Source organism: Oratosquilla oratoria, chromosome 38, assembly GCF_046742065.1.
Source record: "Oratosquilla oratoria isolate Oo_2021 chromosome 38, ASM4674206v1, whole genome shotgun sequence".
NCBI classification, from domain to species: domain Eukaryota; kingdom Metazoa; phylum Arthropoda; class Malacostraca; order Stomatopoda; family Squillidae; genus Oratosquilla; species Oratosquilla oratoria.
In genome coordinates, this window is record NC_134814.1 from 46,217,668 (window position 1) to 46,237,906 (window position 20,239).

Here is a 20,239-nt window from a genome sequence, read left to right on the forward strand (position 1 = left end):
CTCTTTTACTAGTCTTTCTTCACTCATTCTTTCCATGTGTCCAAACCATCCTAATATTCTTTCATCAACCCTCTCTCCCAAATCCTTTTTCACCCCTGTTCTCCTCCTCCTCCTCATTTCTCACTCTATCTAGCCTAGTAACCCCCACCATACTTCTCAGACATCTCACAACACATTCAAACTCCTTCTCTCTTCTTCTCTTATGTTCCACGTTTCTGCCCCATACAGTGCTGTTGGCACAATCACTCCTTCATACAGTCTCCTCTTCGCATCCATTCCCAAATGTCTATTTCTCATTACACTCTTTAAACCACCAAGGCATTTACTCGCTTCTCTCAATCTACATTCTACCTCCACCTTCACTCCACCTTTTCCTGCTACACTTGCACCCAAGTATCTAAAACTATCCACTTCCTCCAGTCGCTCTCCCTTAATGTTCACTTCCAGTCTACTGCCACTTTCACCCCTTGTACATCTCATCACCTTACTTTTACCCACATTTATCTTTAGCTTTCTTCTATCACATACTCTCCCAAACTCTGCCACCAGCTTCCTCAATCCCTCCTCTGACCCTGCCACAAGCGCAGTGTCGTCCGCAAACAACAGCTGGCTCACCTCCCACTTTTCTCCATTTTCTTTAACCATCTCCAATCCCTGACTCACTACCCTAGCATTCACCTCTCGCACCACCCCATCCATGTATAAGTTGAACAGCCAGGGCGACATAACGCATCCTTGACGACGAAGTCCCACCTTTACTTCAAACCACCACTCTCTCCATTTCCAATCCTAACACATGCTACTACTCACATAAAAACTTGACAGCTCCCAAAAGCTTTCCTCCTATCCCATAAATCTGCATAACCTCCCACAGTGCCTTTCTGTCTACCCTATCATAAGCCTTTTCCAGATCCATAAAAGCCCAAAAAACATCCTTCCCCTTTCCTATAGCTTTCTCACATATCTGTCTTACCACAAAGATCTGATCTACACAACCTCTACCCGTCCTAAATCCACACTGTTCCTCACCAATTACTCCTTCTGTTCCTCTCCTAATCCTCTCAATTAAGATTCTCCCATAAGCCTTCCCTACTACACTCAACAGGCTAATCCAAATATTTATATATCCCATGCTGGCGTATTCTTTCATGTCACCATGGCTGTTCTTCTTGTTCTCACGGAACGTCACGGAGAAGTGTGCCATCCCGACTTTGTGACGGCCAACATCTTCACGTTGTTGTGAAAAAAATTACACACAGCCGCAGAATTTTTATCGTAGGCCGTAGATAATGCGCACCACCGGATAACGCGCACCCCCATTTTTAGGCCCTTCCAACGGAAAAAAGTCGCGCACTATACGCCGGAAAATACGGTAAATGGAGTAAAATCTAGGTGGGGCAATGTTACTAGTGGGGTTCCCCAGGACTCGATTTTGGGTCCCTTGTTGTTCATTATGTACATAAACGACTTAGATGACGGGATAAATAGTGATGTTAATAAGTTTGCAGACACTAAAATAGGACACCTAATTAGGTCAGGAGACGATGCAGAGATTCTGCAGGATGATTTTAACAAATTGTTCACATGGTCAGTGAAATGGTAAATGAACTTCAATATCTCTAAGTGTAACGTGTTAAATGTAGGGCTACATAACCCCGAAAATAGATACAGCTTAGATAACATGCTTTTAGAGAAAACTGAGTGCGAGAGAGACTTGGGAGTTTTAGTGAGTCTGGACCTTAAAACCAGGAAACAGTGCATTAGCGCCAGGAATAAAGCTAACAGAGCATTAGGTTTCATTACTAGGATGGTAATAAATAGAAGTGCAGAGGTATTTATTAAACTCTATCTAGCGATAGTTAGACCCATCCTTGACTATGCGGTACAGTTTTGGTCTCCGTCCTACAGAATGGACATCAATTCACTAGAATCAGTACAGAGAAGAATGACCAAAATTATACATGGACTCAGAAATTTGCCTTACAAAGAGAGGCTTCGACACTTTAACTTACACTCTCTGGAAAGATGCAGAGTGCGGGGTGATCTAATAGAGGTGTTCAAGTGGATCAAAGGCTTTAACAAGGGTGATGTAAACAAGGTCATCATATTAAAACAACAGGGCAGGACTCACAGTGATGGTTATAAACTGGACAAATTTAGATTTAAAAAGGAAATAGGCAAGAACTGGATTACTAATAGGGTGGTCGACGAATGGAATAAACTTAGTAACCATGTAGTAAGTGTTGAAACTATCAGTTGTTTTAAGAAACGATTAGACAACTTTATGGATGGGGATGACAGGTGGTGATGGATACGGAGCTGCCTAGTGTAGGCCTTATGGTCTCTTGCAGTCTCCTTCATTCTTATGTAAACTGCCCATGATTACTATGTTTCCACCTTTTTTCAGTAACTTGTTTAGCACATTCATTGTTTCTTCCAGTAATTTAGAATGTTCGCTGTCCGACCACGCATGGGGTTTTGATGTTACATACACTGCTACAAATTTTCTGCTTTTTTATCTTTTTGTTTGCAATTCTAATTATAATTACTTTTACATTGCCTTGGCCTTTAATAATCTTTGTCACATTTAGACCATTTTTGGTCAATATCATGACACCTCCTCCTTGCTTGTCTGTTCTATTTTTCACCCAGTGGTTGTATAGACCATGTCCCATTATGCTATGTATAGATTAAAGAGTGTGGGAAATAGAACAGAACCCTGTGGCACTCCATTCTTAATGTTTCTGATATATGATGATTGGCCATTATATGAAACATGAGCATTCCTGCTTGCCAGATAATTGGCTAGCCATCTTTTAGTATTATTGTGCACGTCTGTGTTATATATTTTGTTTGTTAGTTTGTGGCAGGGGATAGCATCAAAAGCTTTACTAATGTCTTATGTTATAAGAAGTGTTCTGTGATGGGGCCTATCTAAACTGATGCCACCTAATATTCTTTGCATGAGGTTTATTAGAAGAGTGTTTGTGGAGTGTAATGGCCTAAAACTGTGTTGTGATTCAGCAAGGGGAATATGTGGTGTGATGAGTTGAAGTATGAGGCATTCAATGACTTTGGAGGGGGTGCAGAGAAGTGTGATGTTGGGATTGTTGATTCTTTATTGGGTTTTGAGATTGTGATTATTTTCCCATGCTTCCAGATGTCAGGTATAGTGTTGTGTGAATAGTTGTAGTTTGTAATGTTTGTGAGTGCATGTATACTTTTTATACTAGGAGCAGAGAGGAATGGGGATGGTTCAAGGAGGGGGTCACAAGGTGTGCAAACATGGTGTGTGCAACAAAGAGGATGGGAGGAAATAGAAGGAAGAGTAGCAAGTGGTGGGATGATAAAGCAAAGAAGGTTGTAGAAGAGGAGAAATGAGCATTCACAGGTTGGTTACAAAATAAGACAAGAGAATCATATGAGAAGTACAAAGAAAAAAGGAGAGAAATAAAGCATAAGATAAAGGAGGCAAGGAGGAGAGCAGATTGAAATGGGGTAAGAGTATGACAGAAAATTTTGAAAGTAATAAAAAAGATGTTTTGGAAGGAAATTAAGAGAGGAAGAGAGGGCAAATCAAGTAGAGAAGAAAAGGTAAAAGATGTAGATGGAGGGATGGTAATGGAAGAGATGGCAATAAGAGGAAGATGGGCGGAGTATTATAGGGAATTGCTAAATGTGAAGGAGGATAAGGAGGGAAAGGTAGTTGCAGTGGGAAGCGCTAAGAAAATGACAATGATGAATGAGGAAAATGGAGAAGAAATAAGGAAAGATGAGGTGAAAACAGTTATCAAAATGATGAGAGCACATAAGGCACCTGGGTTAGATGGGTGTCATGTGGAGTGTCTAAAAAAGGGAAGTACAGTGATGGTGGACTGGCTGGTGAGGTTATTTAATGTTTATCTAAAAGAGGGTAAAGTGCTGGAGGACTGGAGGAGAGCCTGTATAGTTCCACTTTACAAGGGAAAAGGGGACAAGTGTGAGTGTAGTAGTTTGAGAGGGATCAGCTTGTTAAGTGTAGTTGAGAAGGCTTATGGGAGGGTCTTGACTGACAGGATTAGGAGAAGAACAGAGGGTGTAATTGGTGAGGAACAGCGTGAGTTTAGGACAGGTAGGGGTTGTGTGGATCAGATCTTAGTGGTATAATGTATGTGAAAATGCTTTAGGAAAAGGAAAGGATGTTTTAAGGGGCCTTTATGGATTTGGGAAAGACTTATGACAGGGTAGACAGGAAGGCACTGTGGGAGGTAGTGCAAATATTATGGACAGGAGAAAAGCTGTTAAGAGCAGTGAGTTTTTTCATATGAAGGAATATGTGATATTTTAAATTATTTTAGCTCAGTATTCATAAACGAAACACCTCAAAGTGAACTCCAAACTGAAACCTGTGAAAAGTCTAGGGTTAACTTACTATGGTAAATATAACAAAAGAAAAAATTAAAAGGTTCTATAGAGAAACTCAAAGTTAATAAAACACCAGGGCCTGATGGTTGGCATCCAAGAATCTTAGAGGAGATTGTTGTTCCATTAGAAATTATTTTCAAGAAATCCATCATATCCGGAGATGTCCCGAGAGAATGGAAGCTAGCTAACAATAATCCCATATTCAAAAAAGGTGACAAAAAGAAACCAAATAACTACAAGCTTATAAGCTTGACTTCAATCATAGGAAAAATAATGGAAACTATCACCAGAAATGCTATCGAACATCATTTAGAAAGTACCTATTTGATAAATGATAGCCAGCATGGATTCAGATGGAAACATTCTTGAGTGATTAACTTACCTGAATTCTACAACACGTACAGTCATCTCAAATTATGACAAAAGAAACAATTTAGATTTCATATATCTAGACTTTGCAAAAACTTTTGATACCATCCACCACGAAAGGCTACTTACTAAATTAGCTTCACACAGAATAAGTGGTAGCCTATTAAGTTGGACAAGTAATTGGTTGAACAATTTGTAGTGTATTCACATTTAAGAAATGTTTAGGTTAATGGCAACATGCGCCTTCTGTTTCTGTTTTGTTCAATGTTGAATTCGCGCGCTTCCCAGAGCGCCATAATGTAAACAGAGTGTGAAATACACACAGTGCCGGAAGCCTATGTTTCCTTCAACCCTTCCGTGTAACCATGGAGAACTGGGAAACTAATTGGCATCTAAGGAAAAGCCAATACATAACAATGGCGACGAGGATCAAAGTGTTTTTTCTAGTGGTTTAGGCCAGAAACAGTGATAAACGGTCTCTATGCAGGAAAACATTCTTCAGCTACGCGCGTCGTAACGCGGGGGTAAGCTATGCTAGAGGTGACCACACAGAGTGTAGGTGCCTTTGCTTATATTGCTTCCTGTTACACAGCACCGGACATCACTTGTTTTCTCCTACATGAGAGGAGAAAGGGTTACAATTTCCTAGTGTCTATTAGTTTTCTAGCCACGAAGCTAGACCAGGGTGAAAGATGGCATCCTCAAACAAGATTGGGCCGTTTAACCCTGAAGAACTCCCTTTTGATGTCTACTTGGCTTTGTTTGAAGCCCATGTAGCCACACAGGATATAACTGATGCTGGCAAGAAGAAGAATCAGTTATTTGTGTCCATAGGCACCAAAATGTTTGGAATTTTAGCGAATTTGACGGCACCAGATATGTCAACTACCAAGACATATGATGAGCTGATAGAATTAATGAAAAACCATTTCATTACAAAGCCATCCTATCACCGAAGCTTGTGTTCGTTTCAACAAAGGCGTAAAGTTGAAAAAGAAACTGTGAAAGAGCTATATGCAGACTTGAAGAGACTGGCAAAGGATTGCAACTTCGGCACCATGTTTGATGCCAGGCTGAGAGACCAATTGTTTATGGCAGTGGACCATGAACCCTATTTCAAATATCTACTTGCTGAAGACCTGAAACTAGAAGCATTAACATCTTCAACACTCCTAGAACGCATTCTGTTGCTTGAAAAAGCTCACATGGGGGAAGGAGAGACAGGTAATCCCAGTTCATCAGGTACAGTACAAAAAGTGCATAGCAAGACTGTGTCAAAGTGTAAGCATTGTGGTTTCCTGCATCCAAGTTCTGCTTGTAGGTTTAAAGACTCGGATTGCCACTATTGTGGTTGACAGGGTCATTTAGAAAAAGTTTGTAGATTTAAGCAAAAGGATGCATACAAGCAAAATAGCTCTTAAAAGTTTTAAGAATAAAAACGTCAAATCAGTTTCTGAACAGGAACCAGAGTATGAAGAACACCAGTGTAGTGCTAATAATGTTGTTGATAAAAGCATGTTGCTGAAAGTTTCTTGTAATTGTCTAAAATCTGTTAAACCAGAAATGTACAATTTTGTGTTAAATGATAAATCTATACCTTTAGAGATAGATTCTGGTTCATGTGTTTCACTGATAGGTGAAAATTGGATAAAAGTACTAAATGTTAAAATGACTCCATCTTCCAAAGAATTGACTGCTTATGGAGGTCATCAAATAAAGGTAAAATGTCAAGTTGATCTTGTAGTAAGGTTTAATAACTATAGTACAAATCATGTATTTTTTGTTACTGATTCACACTGTAATGATTTATGTGGGAGAGATTTAATGAGCAAAGTAGGCATAAAGATAACTGGTTTAGATGAAGCTTTGAAAGTGAATTCAGTAAATGACATGAATGTTTCTGATAATCCTAAACAACTTTTGGATAGTTATAAAGTAAATGACAATTTACCTATTAAAGGAGTTGAAGCTAGAATATATGTGAAAAAAGATGCTACTCCTAAATTCATCAAAGCAAGGCTAGTGCCCTTAGCACACAAATAGTTGATATTGCCATACAGGAGCTTGTAGAAAATAAAGTCATAGAACCTGTAGCTTATAGTGATTGGGCTTTACCCATTGTACCCGTCTTGAAAGATTCAGGAAAAATGAGAATTTGTGCTGATTTTAAGCATTTGAATGGTCAAATTAATATTGAGAAATACCCACTACCTAAGCTTGATGAAATGTTGGCTACAGTTGGAGATAATAAGGTGTTCTGTAAGCTTGACTTGTGTAATGCATATTTGCAAATGAAGGTTTCTGAAGGAGACCAGAAATACCTTGTTATCTCAACTGAAAGGGGATTGTTTAAATACAAAAGACTACATTTTGGACTAGCATCAGCGCCGGGAATTTTTCAAAGGTACATATCACAGTTATTAAGTGATATTAGATGACATCCTTATATGCGCCAAGTCGAGAGAAGACCAAAGTGATAAAGTTAAGCTTGTTTTGAATAAATTGGCTGAAGCTAATGTCCAGTTGAATCTGGGAAAATGTGAGTTTAATAAAACTGTCATTGATTTCCTTGGTTATGTAATTTCTGGAGAAGGCTTATCTCCATCACCAAATAAGGTTAAAGCTATTCGGGATGCTCCTGTACCAGAAAACTTGCATGAGCTACAGTCATTTCTTGGATTAGTCACCTACTATAGTAGATTTATCCCTAAGTTTTCTGAAATTTTGTCACCACTCTATGATTTAACAAAAAACAATGTCAAGTTTGTATGGTCAAACCAGTGCCAAGTAGCTTATGATGTCATTAAAGAAGCTTTATGTAAATCTAATGTCTTATCATGCTTTACAGGAAAGTAAAAATTGATTCTAGAATGTGATGCTTCTCCAGTAGGTGTAGGGTGTGTATTGATACAGGTTGAAAATAATGTTGAAAAACCTATTGCATTTGCTAGTAAAACAAAATTACTTCTGCTGAGAAAAATTACTCACAGACGGACCGGGAAGGGCTAGCATTAGTGTTTGGTGTCACAAAGTTTCAATACTATCTATTAGGTAGGAATTTTGAGTTGAGAACGGATCATAAACCACTGCTTGGATTATTTGGAAAAAACAAAGCAATTCCAATAAATTCAAATGCAAGATTAATCTGGTGGTCTGTTCTGTTGTCACAATATATCTATGATCTTGTTCATAAAAGTGGTAAAACCAATGTGGTTGCTGATGCTTTGAGTAGGTTACCTATTGATGATTGTATCAATTCAGGTACACCACCAGAATATGTGAAACTTATAGAAAATTTCAATGCTTTTAACTTTTCTTTTGAAGTTGTACAGAAAATGACAAAAGCAGACCCTGTACTGAATAAATTAATTTCTCAGGTAAAATTTGGATGGACTAACAGCTCGGATGTTTGTAGAGAAGATTCTCATGTTAAACATGATTTATCAATTCTTAAGGATGTTGTTCTATTTAAAAATAGAGTTATCTACCTTAAGAGCTAAAGTGTTAGAGCTACTGCATTCCAGTCATAATGGAATTGTGGCAATGAAAGCTGAAGCCAGAGAAAACATTTGGTGGCCCAGGCTTTCTGATGATATTGAAGAGCTTGCAAAGAGTTGTAATGAATGTAGTGTTAGAAATAATCAAGTTTCTTCTAGCAAATTGATGAGGAATTTTGATAGTAAGCCTTGGAGTAGGATTCACATTGATTATTGTGGACCAATAGAAAATAAGTATTTTTTTATCATAGTAGATTCTTATTCTAAGTTTATTGATGTTCAATATACTTCAAGCATGACAAGTGCTAATACTATGGAATTGTTAAGAAAAAGCTTCGCTAATTTTGGTATTCCTGATGTCATTGTTTCGGATAATGCTGCTTATTTTGTTTCTGCTGATATCAAAGAGTTTTATGAAAGGAATGGAATAAAACTGATCAATCCAGCTCCCTTTCACCCAGCATCTAATGGATTGGCAGAGAGATATGTTAAAAGTTTTAAACAGGGAATGCTAAAATATCACAGTGGATCAATTAACACAAGAGTTAGTAGGTTTCTGTATAACAATAGGAGAACCATTCATTCAGGTACCAAAGAAAGCCCTGCAGAAATGATGTTTCACAGAAAATCTAAATCTCCTCTGGACATATGTAAAACGTCTAAAACAAAGGAGGAAGAAAGTGTGCTAGTTAACAAGAAGAATGCTCTTGATTGTGTAGAAAGCAGATTTGAAGTTGGGCAAGCAGTTTTTGCAAAAAACTATTCTAGAGGTGAACCTTGGTTACCAGGCATTATTATTGAGGTTACAGGTGTCAGAAACTATGTTGTAAAAGTGTTAACCGAAAGTGGAGATTTAATTTGGCGTAGACATTGTGATCAATTGAAAGCTAGGTATAATACTATTGAAAATGGAAAATCACCAGTTTCTGCATCTTCTCTGTTTAATTATCAAGTTGAAAATTCACTTATTAAACCAACTATTAGCAGTAATGTTGGAAACAAGGAAATTGTAAATGACTGTGTTGGCAGTGATACCATTTTGCAACCTGCAGGTGCCACTGAAGTACTTCCTAATTGTAACATTGACAAATCTGTTAATGAACCTTATGTTCCTACTGAGCCTCTATTGAGGAGGTCAAATAGGTCAGTGAAACCTAGTAAAAGGTTAATAGAAACCATGTAACATTTTATTTGGTGTGTAAACCCATCAAAAATAAGAGGGGAGGAATATGTAGTGTATTCACATTTAAGAAATGTTTAGGTTAATGGCAACATGCGCCTTCTGTTTCTGTTTTGTTCAATGTTGAATTCGCGCCCTTCCCGATGCGCCATAATGTAAACAGAGTGTGAAATACACACAGTGCCGGAAGCCTATGTTTCCTTCAACCCTTCCGTGTAACCATGGAGAACAGGGAAACTAATTGGCATCTAAGGAAAAGCCAATACATAACACAATTGAAACAGAGTTGTCTTAAATGGCAAAACTTCTAGATGGAAAAATTGCTATGAGTGGAGTTCCACAGAGTTCTGTTCTTGAGCCACTTCTATTCATAGTATATATAAATGATATATACCATGGACTGAAATCTATTGTCTCCAAATTTGCTGATGATACAAAAATGTGCAGAATGGCAAGTGATCACTTCAACCAATTAGATATTCAAGAAGATTTAGATAAACTAGAACAATGGTCTGATAAGTGAATAATGAAATTTAACACAAGTAAATGCAAGGTTATGCACATAGGTAAAAATAACAGTAAGTATGATTACAAGTTATTTTGAATTTTTTTTAACAAAAGTGGATAGTAAAAAGGATTTTGCGTAATAATTAGTAATGATCTGAAATCATCCAAGCACTGTATTTCAGCCTCTGAGAAAGCTAATAAGATTCTAGGACTAATTGTGCAATCTTTTGACTTCAAAAGTCCAGCTCTCACTTACAAGCTATATAAATCATTAGTTTGTCCACATTTGGAATATGCTGTTTCTGTATAGTCACCAAATCTCATTAAAGACATTGACAGATTGGAGAAAGTACAATGGCAAGCCACAAAACTGATTCCAAATATCAAAAATATATCATACAAAATTGACTAAAATATATGAATCTGTTTTCCCTATAAAAGCGTAGATTCAAAGGTGACTTCATACAGGTCTTTAAGATTCTAAAGGGTATTGACAACATCAATAGTGACAAAATTTTCACACTGAATGAGAATCCGACAAGTAATAGTAGTCTCAAGCTGTCTGGAAATAGATTTAATTTGGAAGTGGGTAGAAACATCTTTGCCAAATGTGTAGTAAGTGAATGGAATATACTTCCTGCAGAGGCAGTGCAATGTAGTTCAGTTGAAAACTTTAAGATTTGTTTAGATAAACACCCAAGCATGATGCTGTAATACCTGACATTTATTTTATATTATTCATTTGCTTGTAATTATTTGTCTGTTTATTATTATTTGCTTATCATCTATTATTATTATTTATCTGTCAATTCATTATCATTTACTATTTACCTGTTTGTTTATTATTTAACTATACCTATGCACTTATTTATCTTATCATTTTTTATATTATTATAATTTCTATTTATTTATCATTATAAATTTTTTCACATCCAACCTAGTTATGGACCAAAAGGTCTTTTATTGGCATGCTCCTCCTTTGTAATCCTTCGCAGATAACTGTCCAGGATGCAACACTTCACCCCATACTATGCAACATATTATGGAAAGTGGAAAAGGTGGTAGAGAAACGCGGGTTAGAGCGAGAACACTATATTCCTGACGTTTCGACTACAAGTCTTCTTCAGAGTGACAGACAACGTGTGTGTACAGCATATATATTCTCCTTATGGCTCATCCGGCTGGACGTTCCAGAATGCTGCATGCTGATTGGCCCGATACTCCCTCCTCCATAACCAATCTGGCGGCTGCAAATGACAGGTTAACGAATCCTTCTCTGTGGTTGCTGACCTTTCCCAGTGTTATGCATGCGGACTCGACCAGCTTTCTCATTCTTCTCTCGAGCCCGTTCCACATAGGGCGTGCCTCTTCCCATTCTGGTAAATGCTCATGCGTGTCCACATGCACTACCAGTGAATTTGAAGTCCTGTAATGCCGTAGGTCATTCTTATGTTCTCTTAGTCTTTTTGTCAACCCCCATGACGTCTCACCATAATATGTTGCAGGACATCCACTGCATGGTATACCGTACACTATGCTATTTTTGTTGGTGTGTTGTTCTTGTTTGTTAATTAAGATGTCCTTTATTTTACGCCCGGAATATAGTGTTCTCGCTCTAACCCGCGTTTCTCTACCACCTTTTCCACTCATCTGTCTTACCTTCATAACAACATATTATGGAAAATTACTTTCTACACAATCATGCATACCAACAACACAATATACACTTTATAAAGGATTTGTGGGACAATCCCATTTCAGCTGTGTTGTTCCTCAGGGAGATGGGACTGCTCATACAGACTGTCAAGGGAACAATAACAATAACAACTCTATGGAAGTTGCACCCTGAAATAAGCACTATTGAAAGCTACAGTATTTGGTTAAACACTTACGTTGGGCAGGAGCAGGTGTAATTTGCAGCACATGTCAGTCCTTCTAAACATTCTGAGGAATTTGTACAGTAAACATTATGGGTAACCTTATACTCTGTAAAGAAAAATAATATGGCATCATGAATATTTATTATACCAAGATTCATTTAAGGAAAGATATGAATGAAATGAATTATTGCCAAATTGAATAAGAGAACTATAATGCAAAAAATTTGGATATTTCTATGCAATAAAACTCTGTATTATGTACTACCATAAACTTAAGTTCCTCAAATTAATAACTTTTAGGTCACAGCAAAGTGAGCTAAAAATTTAAAAGCTGTAAACATATTCTGAATCACGAAAGGATTCTACATACATACATATATATACCAAGGCTTTTTTCCCCCTTACAAGGGGGGTAGCCAAAAAGGAAAAGGCATAAAATCATTCCCACCCATTCTCCCTGAATACACTCCACACCCCTCAACCCTCCCTCTCATCTTAGCACCTCCTGGATGACAGGTCATCCCTGCACCTTGTCCACTGCCCTGGGTCAGAAGCACTGTCGCAAGACACAGCACATCCACAGCAAGGCCGCTTCATTAAATCGGCAACCCCCCCTCTCCATCCTCCCATGCATAAAAGAGAAGACGGGGAGAAATCCCTTCGGGCTGCGTCAAATTTTGCTCACACATACTACCTCATCCCCCATTCCCCCGCCCATTCCACCTCATGCATCACAACATCATCCATATACAACCATTCTCCATTCACCCCTGTCTTCTGTCCTCTCCCGTCCTTCCTCAACAGACATTCCCCTCTTCCCCAAAGCCCCCTTCACCCCATCCATCCACCTCATCCTAGGATGTCCCTTCATGTTCATTCCCTCCACATCTGCCTTCCATACCTCTTTTACTAGTCTTTCTTCACTCATTCTTTCCAACCTATCTCCCAAACCCCTTTCCACCCCTGTTCTCCTCCTCACCTCCTCATTTCTCACTCTATCCAGCCTAGTAGCCCCCATCATACTTCACATTCAAACTCCTTCTCTCTTCCTCTCTTATGTTCCATGTTTCTGCTCCATACAGTGCTGTTGGCACAATCACTCCTTCATACAGTCTCCTCTTAGCATCCATTCCCAAATATCTATTCCTCATTACACTTTTTAATCCACCAAGGCATTTACTCGCTTCTCTCAATCTACATTCTACCTCCACCTTCACTCCACCTTTTCCTGCCACATTTGCACCCAAGTATCTAAAACTATCCACTTCCTCCAGTCGCTCTCCCTTAATGCTCAATTCCAGACTACTGCCACTTTCACCCCTTGTACATCTCATCACCTTACTTTTACCCACATTTATCTTCAGCTTTCTTCTATCACACACTCTCCCAAACTCTGTCACCAACTTCCTCAATCCCTCCTCCGATCCTGCCACAAGCACAGTGTTGTCCGCAAACAACAGCTGGTTCACCTCCCACTTTTCTCCATTTTCTTTAACCATCTCCAATCCCTCACCCACTAACCTTGCATTTACCTCTCGTACTACCCATCCATGTATAAGTTGGACAACCAGGGCGACATAACGACATAACGAAGTCCCACCTTTACCTCGAACCACTCACTCTCTCCATTTCTAATCCTGACACAAGCTCTACTACTCTCATAAAAACTCTTGACAGCTCCTAGAAGCTTTCCTCCTATCCCGTATATCCGCAAAACCTCACACAGTGCCTTTCTGTCTACCCTGTCATAAGCCTTTTCCAGGTCCATAAAGTCCCAAAAAACATCCTTCCCCTTTTCTATAGCTTTCTCACATATCTGTCTTACCACAAAGATCTGATCTACACAACCTCTACCCATCCTAAATTCACACTGTTCCTCACCAATTACTCCCTCTGTTCCTCTCCTAATCCTCTCAATCAAGATCTTCCCATAAGTCTTCCCAACTACACTTAACAGTTGGGAAGACTTATGGGAAGATCTTCCCAACTGCACTTAACAGGTCCTGGAGCTGCAGTGTCTATGTCGTGGGACCACCCCCCAACCCCAAAAGAGTTGGGGGCCAAACAGCAGCAACCACCCCTGGCCATCAGCTCTACGCAGGTGGCACCGATCCCCAAGAGGAGCTATGCCTGCCTTGGGGAGTACCACAATCCTTTTTCCCAACATGCAATGTTACGTTTTTTCTGCACCGAGGGGTGATTTTCCGGCGATCACCCCTCTTCTTCTACTTTTAGCCGAAGATGTAGAGAGCAATCCTGGGCCCACCACAAAATACACATGCCAAACATGCTCTAAACCCATTACTTCGAGCAGACAGACAAAGGGCTCAGTTCAGTGCAATATGTGCAAAAACTGGGCCCACCTCACTTGTACAACACTTGCTGACACAAACCAATACACAAACACTTGGACATGTTCTACCTGCCCTCCAGTAACCCCACTCCCACCTCCCCAACCACAGCCAGCACCCTTACCCACTCCCAATTTCCCTTTGCCCTTACCCCCGATCAGTACTCCCCTTCCTTTGTCCCCGATCTCTCCTTTCCCCCCCTCTAACCCAGATCCTACACTTTCCCCATTACCACCCCAACCTCAACCCCAAACGGCAACATACAACACATACAAAACACACAACATCAACATATTACAACACAACATTGACGGTATTAACACGAAAAAACATGAACTTGAACACTTTCTTAAACAACACAACATACACATTGCGATTATACAAGAAACAAAACTAAGACACTCACACAAAACACCATCATTTCATAATTACACCACCATCAGACAAGACCGGACTGACGGCAATGGCGGTGGACTCATCACCCTGATCCATCACTCCATCTGTTTTGTGGACACAAGTGCCACAACCAAAATTCTCCTCCCTACCACAGATAACACAACAGAAATCCAATCCATTCGAATCCGCACAGGCAACAAATCAACACTGACAATAGTTAACATGTACATTCCCCCCCAATCATCCCCCACAGTTCCAAACACCTTCAGGCCTCAATTTAACCAACTAGCCTCAATCCCCAACCTGATCATGGGTGGTGACTTCAACGCCAAGTCGTCTGCCTGGTATGTCGACAACCCTGACACGGACAGAGGGCTTGATATACAGACTCAGTTTGACTCATTGACTATCATGAACAACACACATAATCATACACATATCCCACACCAAGCCCTCTACACCAATCACAAACATAAACAATGCTGTGCACACTTTTAATACAATCATACAAAATGCAGACAAGAGATACATCCCTAGAGGCAACAGAAAATCACACAACCCCAACTTCACACAAGAAATCCAAGACCTCATCAGACAATGTGACACACTTAAACACGATACCCCCACACCTATCCCTCAAAACATAGCAGACCAAATACAAACACTAAACACTGTGATTGCTAATAAAATACACAAACAAAAAACACAAAATTGGCAAAACTTTATCAATACACTTGATCACAAAACAAACACCAGCAAATTGTACAAAACACTCAACAGCATTACACTATCCAACAGTAACACTACACGCTCTCATGCAGCAATAATCACAACGACAGATAATCTACCCTCAAACAGACAACAAGCAAACGCACTCATACATCATTTTGCACAGACAAGCCATCTCACTTCTCACCCTGACGACCGATGCACCATTCGACGTAAGAAAGACTTCCCCACAGACTCAGACTATACACCCTTCATAGACAGTCAGACAAAACTCATAATACATAATCTCAAGCACTCATCTGCCTGTGGCCCTGATAACATAAGCAACATCCACCTAAAACACATTGGACCACAAGGTATACACACACTCACAAACATTGCAAACTACAGCTATTCACACAATACTATACCCGACATCTGGAAGCATGGTAAAATAATCACCATTCCAAAACCGAACAAAGACCCAACAATCCCAACATCGCACCGCCCAATCACACTTCTCTGCACCCCCTCTAAAGTCATTGAACGCCTAATACTTAATCTTGTCACACAACATATTCCCCTTGCTGACTCACAACACGGTTTTAGGCCACTACACTCCACAAACACTCTTCTGACAAACCTCACACAAAGAATTTTAGATGGCATCAATTCAGATAGGCCCCACCACAGAACACTTCTCATAACATTAGACATTAGTAAAGCTTTTGATGCTATCCCCTGCCACAACCTAACAAATAAAATATATAACACAGACATGCACAATAACACCAAAAGATGGCTGGCCAATTATCTGGCAGGTAGGAATGCTTATGTGTCATATAATGGCCAATCATTGCATATCAGAAACATTAAGAATGGAGTACCACAGGGCTCAGTTCTATCCCCCACACTATTTAATCTATACATGCATGACTTACCCACACCAGACACCTCAGAAATACAAATCTCTTCCTATGCAGACAACATAACAATGACATGCACACATCGTAACACAGCCAAAGCTGCAGAAATAATCCAGCCATACCTTGATACACTCAACACATGGTTCATCACAAACAGACTCAAAATGCTCCAACCAAATCTATAGCAACACTTCTCACAAACTGGACAATAGAACACAAATACATACCTCATCTCTACATCAACAACACTCTAATACCACACACAAACACACCGAAAATTCTTGGTGTAACATACAATACATCCATGTCTTTCAAACAACACATCACAAACATAAAAAACAAATGCACACCCAGACTTAACGCACTTAAGTCAATCACTGGAATGACATTTGGACAAAACAAAGAAACTATTATAACAATATACAAACAATGCATACGCTCAATGATGAATTATGCGAGTCCTGCATGGGCTCCTAATCTCAGTGAGACACACCACAACACCCTTCAAATCATACAAAACAAAGCCCTAAAAACAATTACAGGCTGCACAAATACAACACCTACAGACCATTTACACCATGAAACAAAAGTCCTCAAAGTCAAGGACAACCTCGACATGAGAGGCACACAAACACTTGCCGCAGCCACCACAAACACATCACACCCACTACACTACATAGCAGAACACCCACACACACCAAGAAACATTAAAACAACACCCAAAGACCTTTATTACGCACAAATACTCTCTTCTCTTCCTCCACAACCACCAAATACCAGCCTCCAGAAACATATTCATAATCATATCACTCACCGCTCCATTAACACACTGAAAGACAACACACTGCTGCATGCCAGACCCCCTGATATCCACCCTTCTGAATCAACACAACATACACTCTATAAAGGATTTGTGGGAAAACCCAGTTTCGGCTGTGGCATTCCTTGGGGAGACGGGACTGCTCGGACAGACAGTCTAGGGAACGACAACAACAACAACAACAACTACACTTAACAAGCTAATCCCTCTGAAACTACTACATTCATACTTGTCCCCTTTTCCCTTGTAAAGTGGAACTATACAGGCACTCCTCCAGTCCTCCGGCACTCTACCCTCTCTCCAGCAAACATTAAATAACCTCACCAGCCAGTCCACCACCACTGTACCTCCTTTTTTCAGACATTCTGCATGGCATCCATCCAGACCAGGTGCCTTACCTGCTCTCATCATCTTAACAACTGCCTTCATCTCATCCTTCCTTATTTCTCCTCCATTTTCCTCACTCATTATGGTCCTTTTCTTAGCACTTCCCACTGCAGCTATCTTTCCCTCCCTATCCTCCTTCACATTTAGCAACTCCCTAAAATATTCTGCCCATCTTCCCCTTACTGCCTTCTCTTCCATTATCATCTCTCCATCTGCACCTTTTACCTTTTCTTCTCTACTTGATTCGCCTCCTCTTCCTCTCTTAATTTCCTTCCAAAACATCTTTTTATTACTTTCAAAATTTTCTGTCATACTCTTACCCCATTTCACATCTGCTCTCCTCTTTGCCTCCTTTACCTTTTGCTTTACTTCTCTTTTCTTTTCTTTGTACCTCTCATATGACTCCCGCGTCCTATTTTGTAACCAATCTGTGAAAGCTCAATTCTTGTCTTCTACAACCTTCTTTGGTTCCTCATCCCACCATTCACTACCCTTTCTTCTATTTCCTCCTGTCCTTTTTGTTCCACACACCATCTTTGCACACTTTGTGACTCCCTCCTTGAACCATCCCCATTCCTACTCCACACCTAGCTCTACTCTATCCTTCACTCCCTCCCACTCCTCCTTCAGCTTCTTCTTGTACTCTTTCCCAGTCTGTTTTTTGAAAGATTTCTCTTATATTATCAAAATTCGTTTTTTCATACATCAATCTTCCCTTTCTATATTGTTCATTTTTTTCCATGTATTTTTTCTCATTTAGTTCCAGTTCAACTAATATGTGGTCACTTTTATTTATTGGTTTCTTATATTCAATCTTGTCCACTATTTCAGGTTCTGATATAATTATCAGGTCCAGACTGGATGGTTCTTCCTCATTTCTATTCCTAGTATTCTCTTGTATCCATTGCATCATTGTATGTTCTATAATCATATCAAGTAGTAGGTTACATTTCCCCATAGGGCATCTCCACCCCTCACTGTCATCTCTTCCCAGCAGTTTTCTTTACAATCAAAGTCACCCATTATAACTATTCTTCCTCCATCTTTTATTATTGTATTTAGCGTTATCCTTGTGTCTTCTAACATACTTTTTTGTTCTCTCTCTTCCCATGAAGCCATTTTAGGAGGCACATAATTTACTACAAACTTTCTGCTCTTCCCATCTTTGTCCTCCACTTCCATCATAATCATCTATACTCTATTCTTTCCATATGTGACATTCCTCACATTTGTATCCTTCTTAGTCAGGAACATAACTCCACCCTCTTGTTTTACCTCTCTGTTTCTAATCCAATAATTATATGCACCATGTCCTACACTGTTGGGTGGTAGTGGACCTTTCAATTTCGTCTCTACAATTCCCATTATGTCCAGTTCTTTTTCCTTCAGATAATCATTCAGTTTGTTCAAGCCTGTTATTAAGCCATCTATATTTGTGTAAGACAGTTTTAATTTTCTGCTACTCCCATTGTGTTTTCTGTTTCCTTTCTGTTTTCCTCTGCTAAGAACCATTTCCTCATTTTCATATTCACTACTCTCCAATAAAAATTCTCTTTTTTTGACTGTTCTTTTCTCATTTTTTTTTTTTAGCTTCTGGTTTTTTTGTTTTCTCATCCTCTCTTTCCTCTTTATTCATTTCTTCTTTTATCCATGCCTTTTTATGTTGCTCACTGTCTGCTAGTTTTCCTGTTTTTGCTAAGATATTCTCTGCTATTGTTTGTGACCTGAATTTAACCTTAATTGGTCTGGTCTTATCTGTATTGTATTTCCTGAGCCTATACACCTCTTCTATTTGTTTCCCTATTTCTGGTTCATCCTTTTAAGCTACTTCAAATATATTATTTACTTTTTCCTTTTCCTCCTTCATTTTTGTGTTCCTATTTTGATTATACTTCTCTTCCATCCCTAATTCAGTCATCCCTTGTTATTCGTGGGGTTTTTATCCGCAGTTTTGACTATTCGCGGATTTCAGTTAAAAAAAAATACTGTCGACTGCACATGCTGCTGGGCCAGGTGTCACTGCTGACTATTGTGTGTGTATGATACTTTAGAATAAAATATTAAATTCACCAGAGGTTTTATTACACATATATTGAGTCTGTTTAATTGCCTGCATATTTTAGTGGTTGAATACGATTGTATTTCTTCACCTTGGCTCCAGATTTCAATTGAAAAAAAAAAAAAATTATTGTCGACTGTGTATTTACCTAGTTGTATTTACCTAGTTGTAATATACGGGAGGGGAGCTATGCTCGTGGTGACCCGTCTTTGTATCTCTCCGCATCAAGTTTTATCTTAAAATCTTGTATAGTGTTAGCACATACTGTTTTGTTGTCTAATTTGTTCCATGTATTTATCGCTCTGTATGGGAAACTGTTCCTTTTCAAGTTTTTTCTATAACTATCCTTTTTCAATTTTTTTCCATGTCCTCTTGTTTTACCGTTGTCCCACATTAATAGGTTGTTCCTGTCTAAAACTTCTATTCCTTTCATTATTCTGTAGATAGTTAGCAAATCTCCTCTTTCTCTTCTTTGTTCCAGAGTTGGTAGGTTCAATTTGGATAGTCTTTGCTCATATGTTAGTTTGGCGAGTGTTGGTGCTAGTTTTGTTGTCACTCTTTGTAATCTTTCTAGTTTCTTAATATTCTTTTTGGTACTGGGTGTCCAAAGTGATGCTGCGTACTCGAGTTTTGGTCTTATTAGTGTAGTAAGTATTTTCCTTATCATTTCTTCGTCCATATAGGTAAATGCCCCTTTGATTGCTCTCAATAAGTTGTAGGTTTCTCCGAACATCTTGTTTATATGCTTATCTGGT

General features: G+C 39.1%; 1 protein-coding gene across 2 annotated transcripts in view; it reads right to left on the reverse strand.

The window, feature by feature from the left end:
• The window catches only part of LOC143019775 (uncharacterized), a 102,342-nt gene that overhangs the window by 35,367 nt on the left and 46,736 nt on the right, over positions 1-20,239 (reverse strand). For both annotated transcript variants that reach the window (XM_076175758.1, XM_076175759.1), the window contains exon 4: positions 11,850-11,943. In XM_076175758.1, coding sequence (XP_076031873.1) covers positions 11,850-11,943 — 94 coding nt within the window. The remainder of the gene's footprint in view (positions 1-11,849; positions 11,944-20,239) is intronic.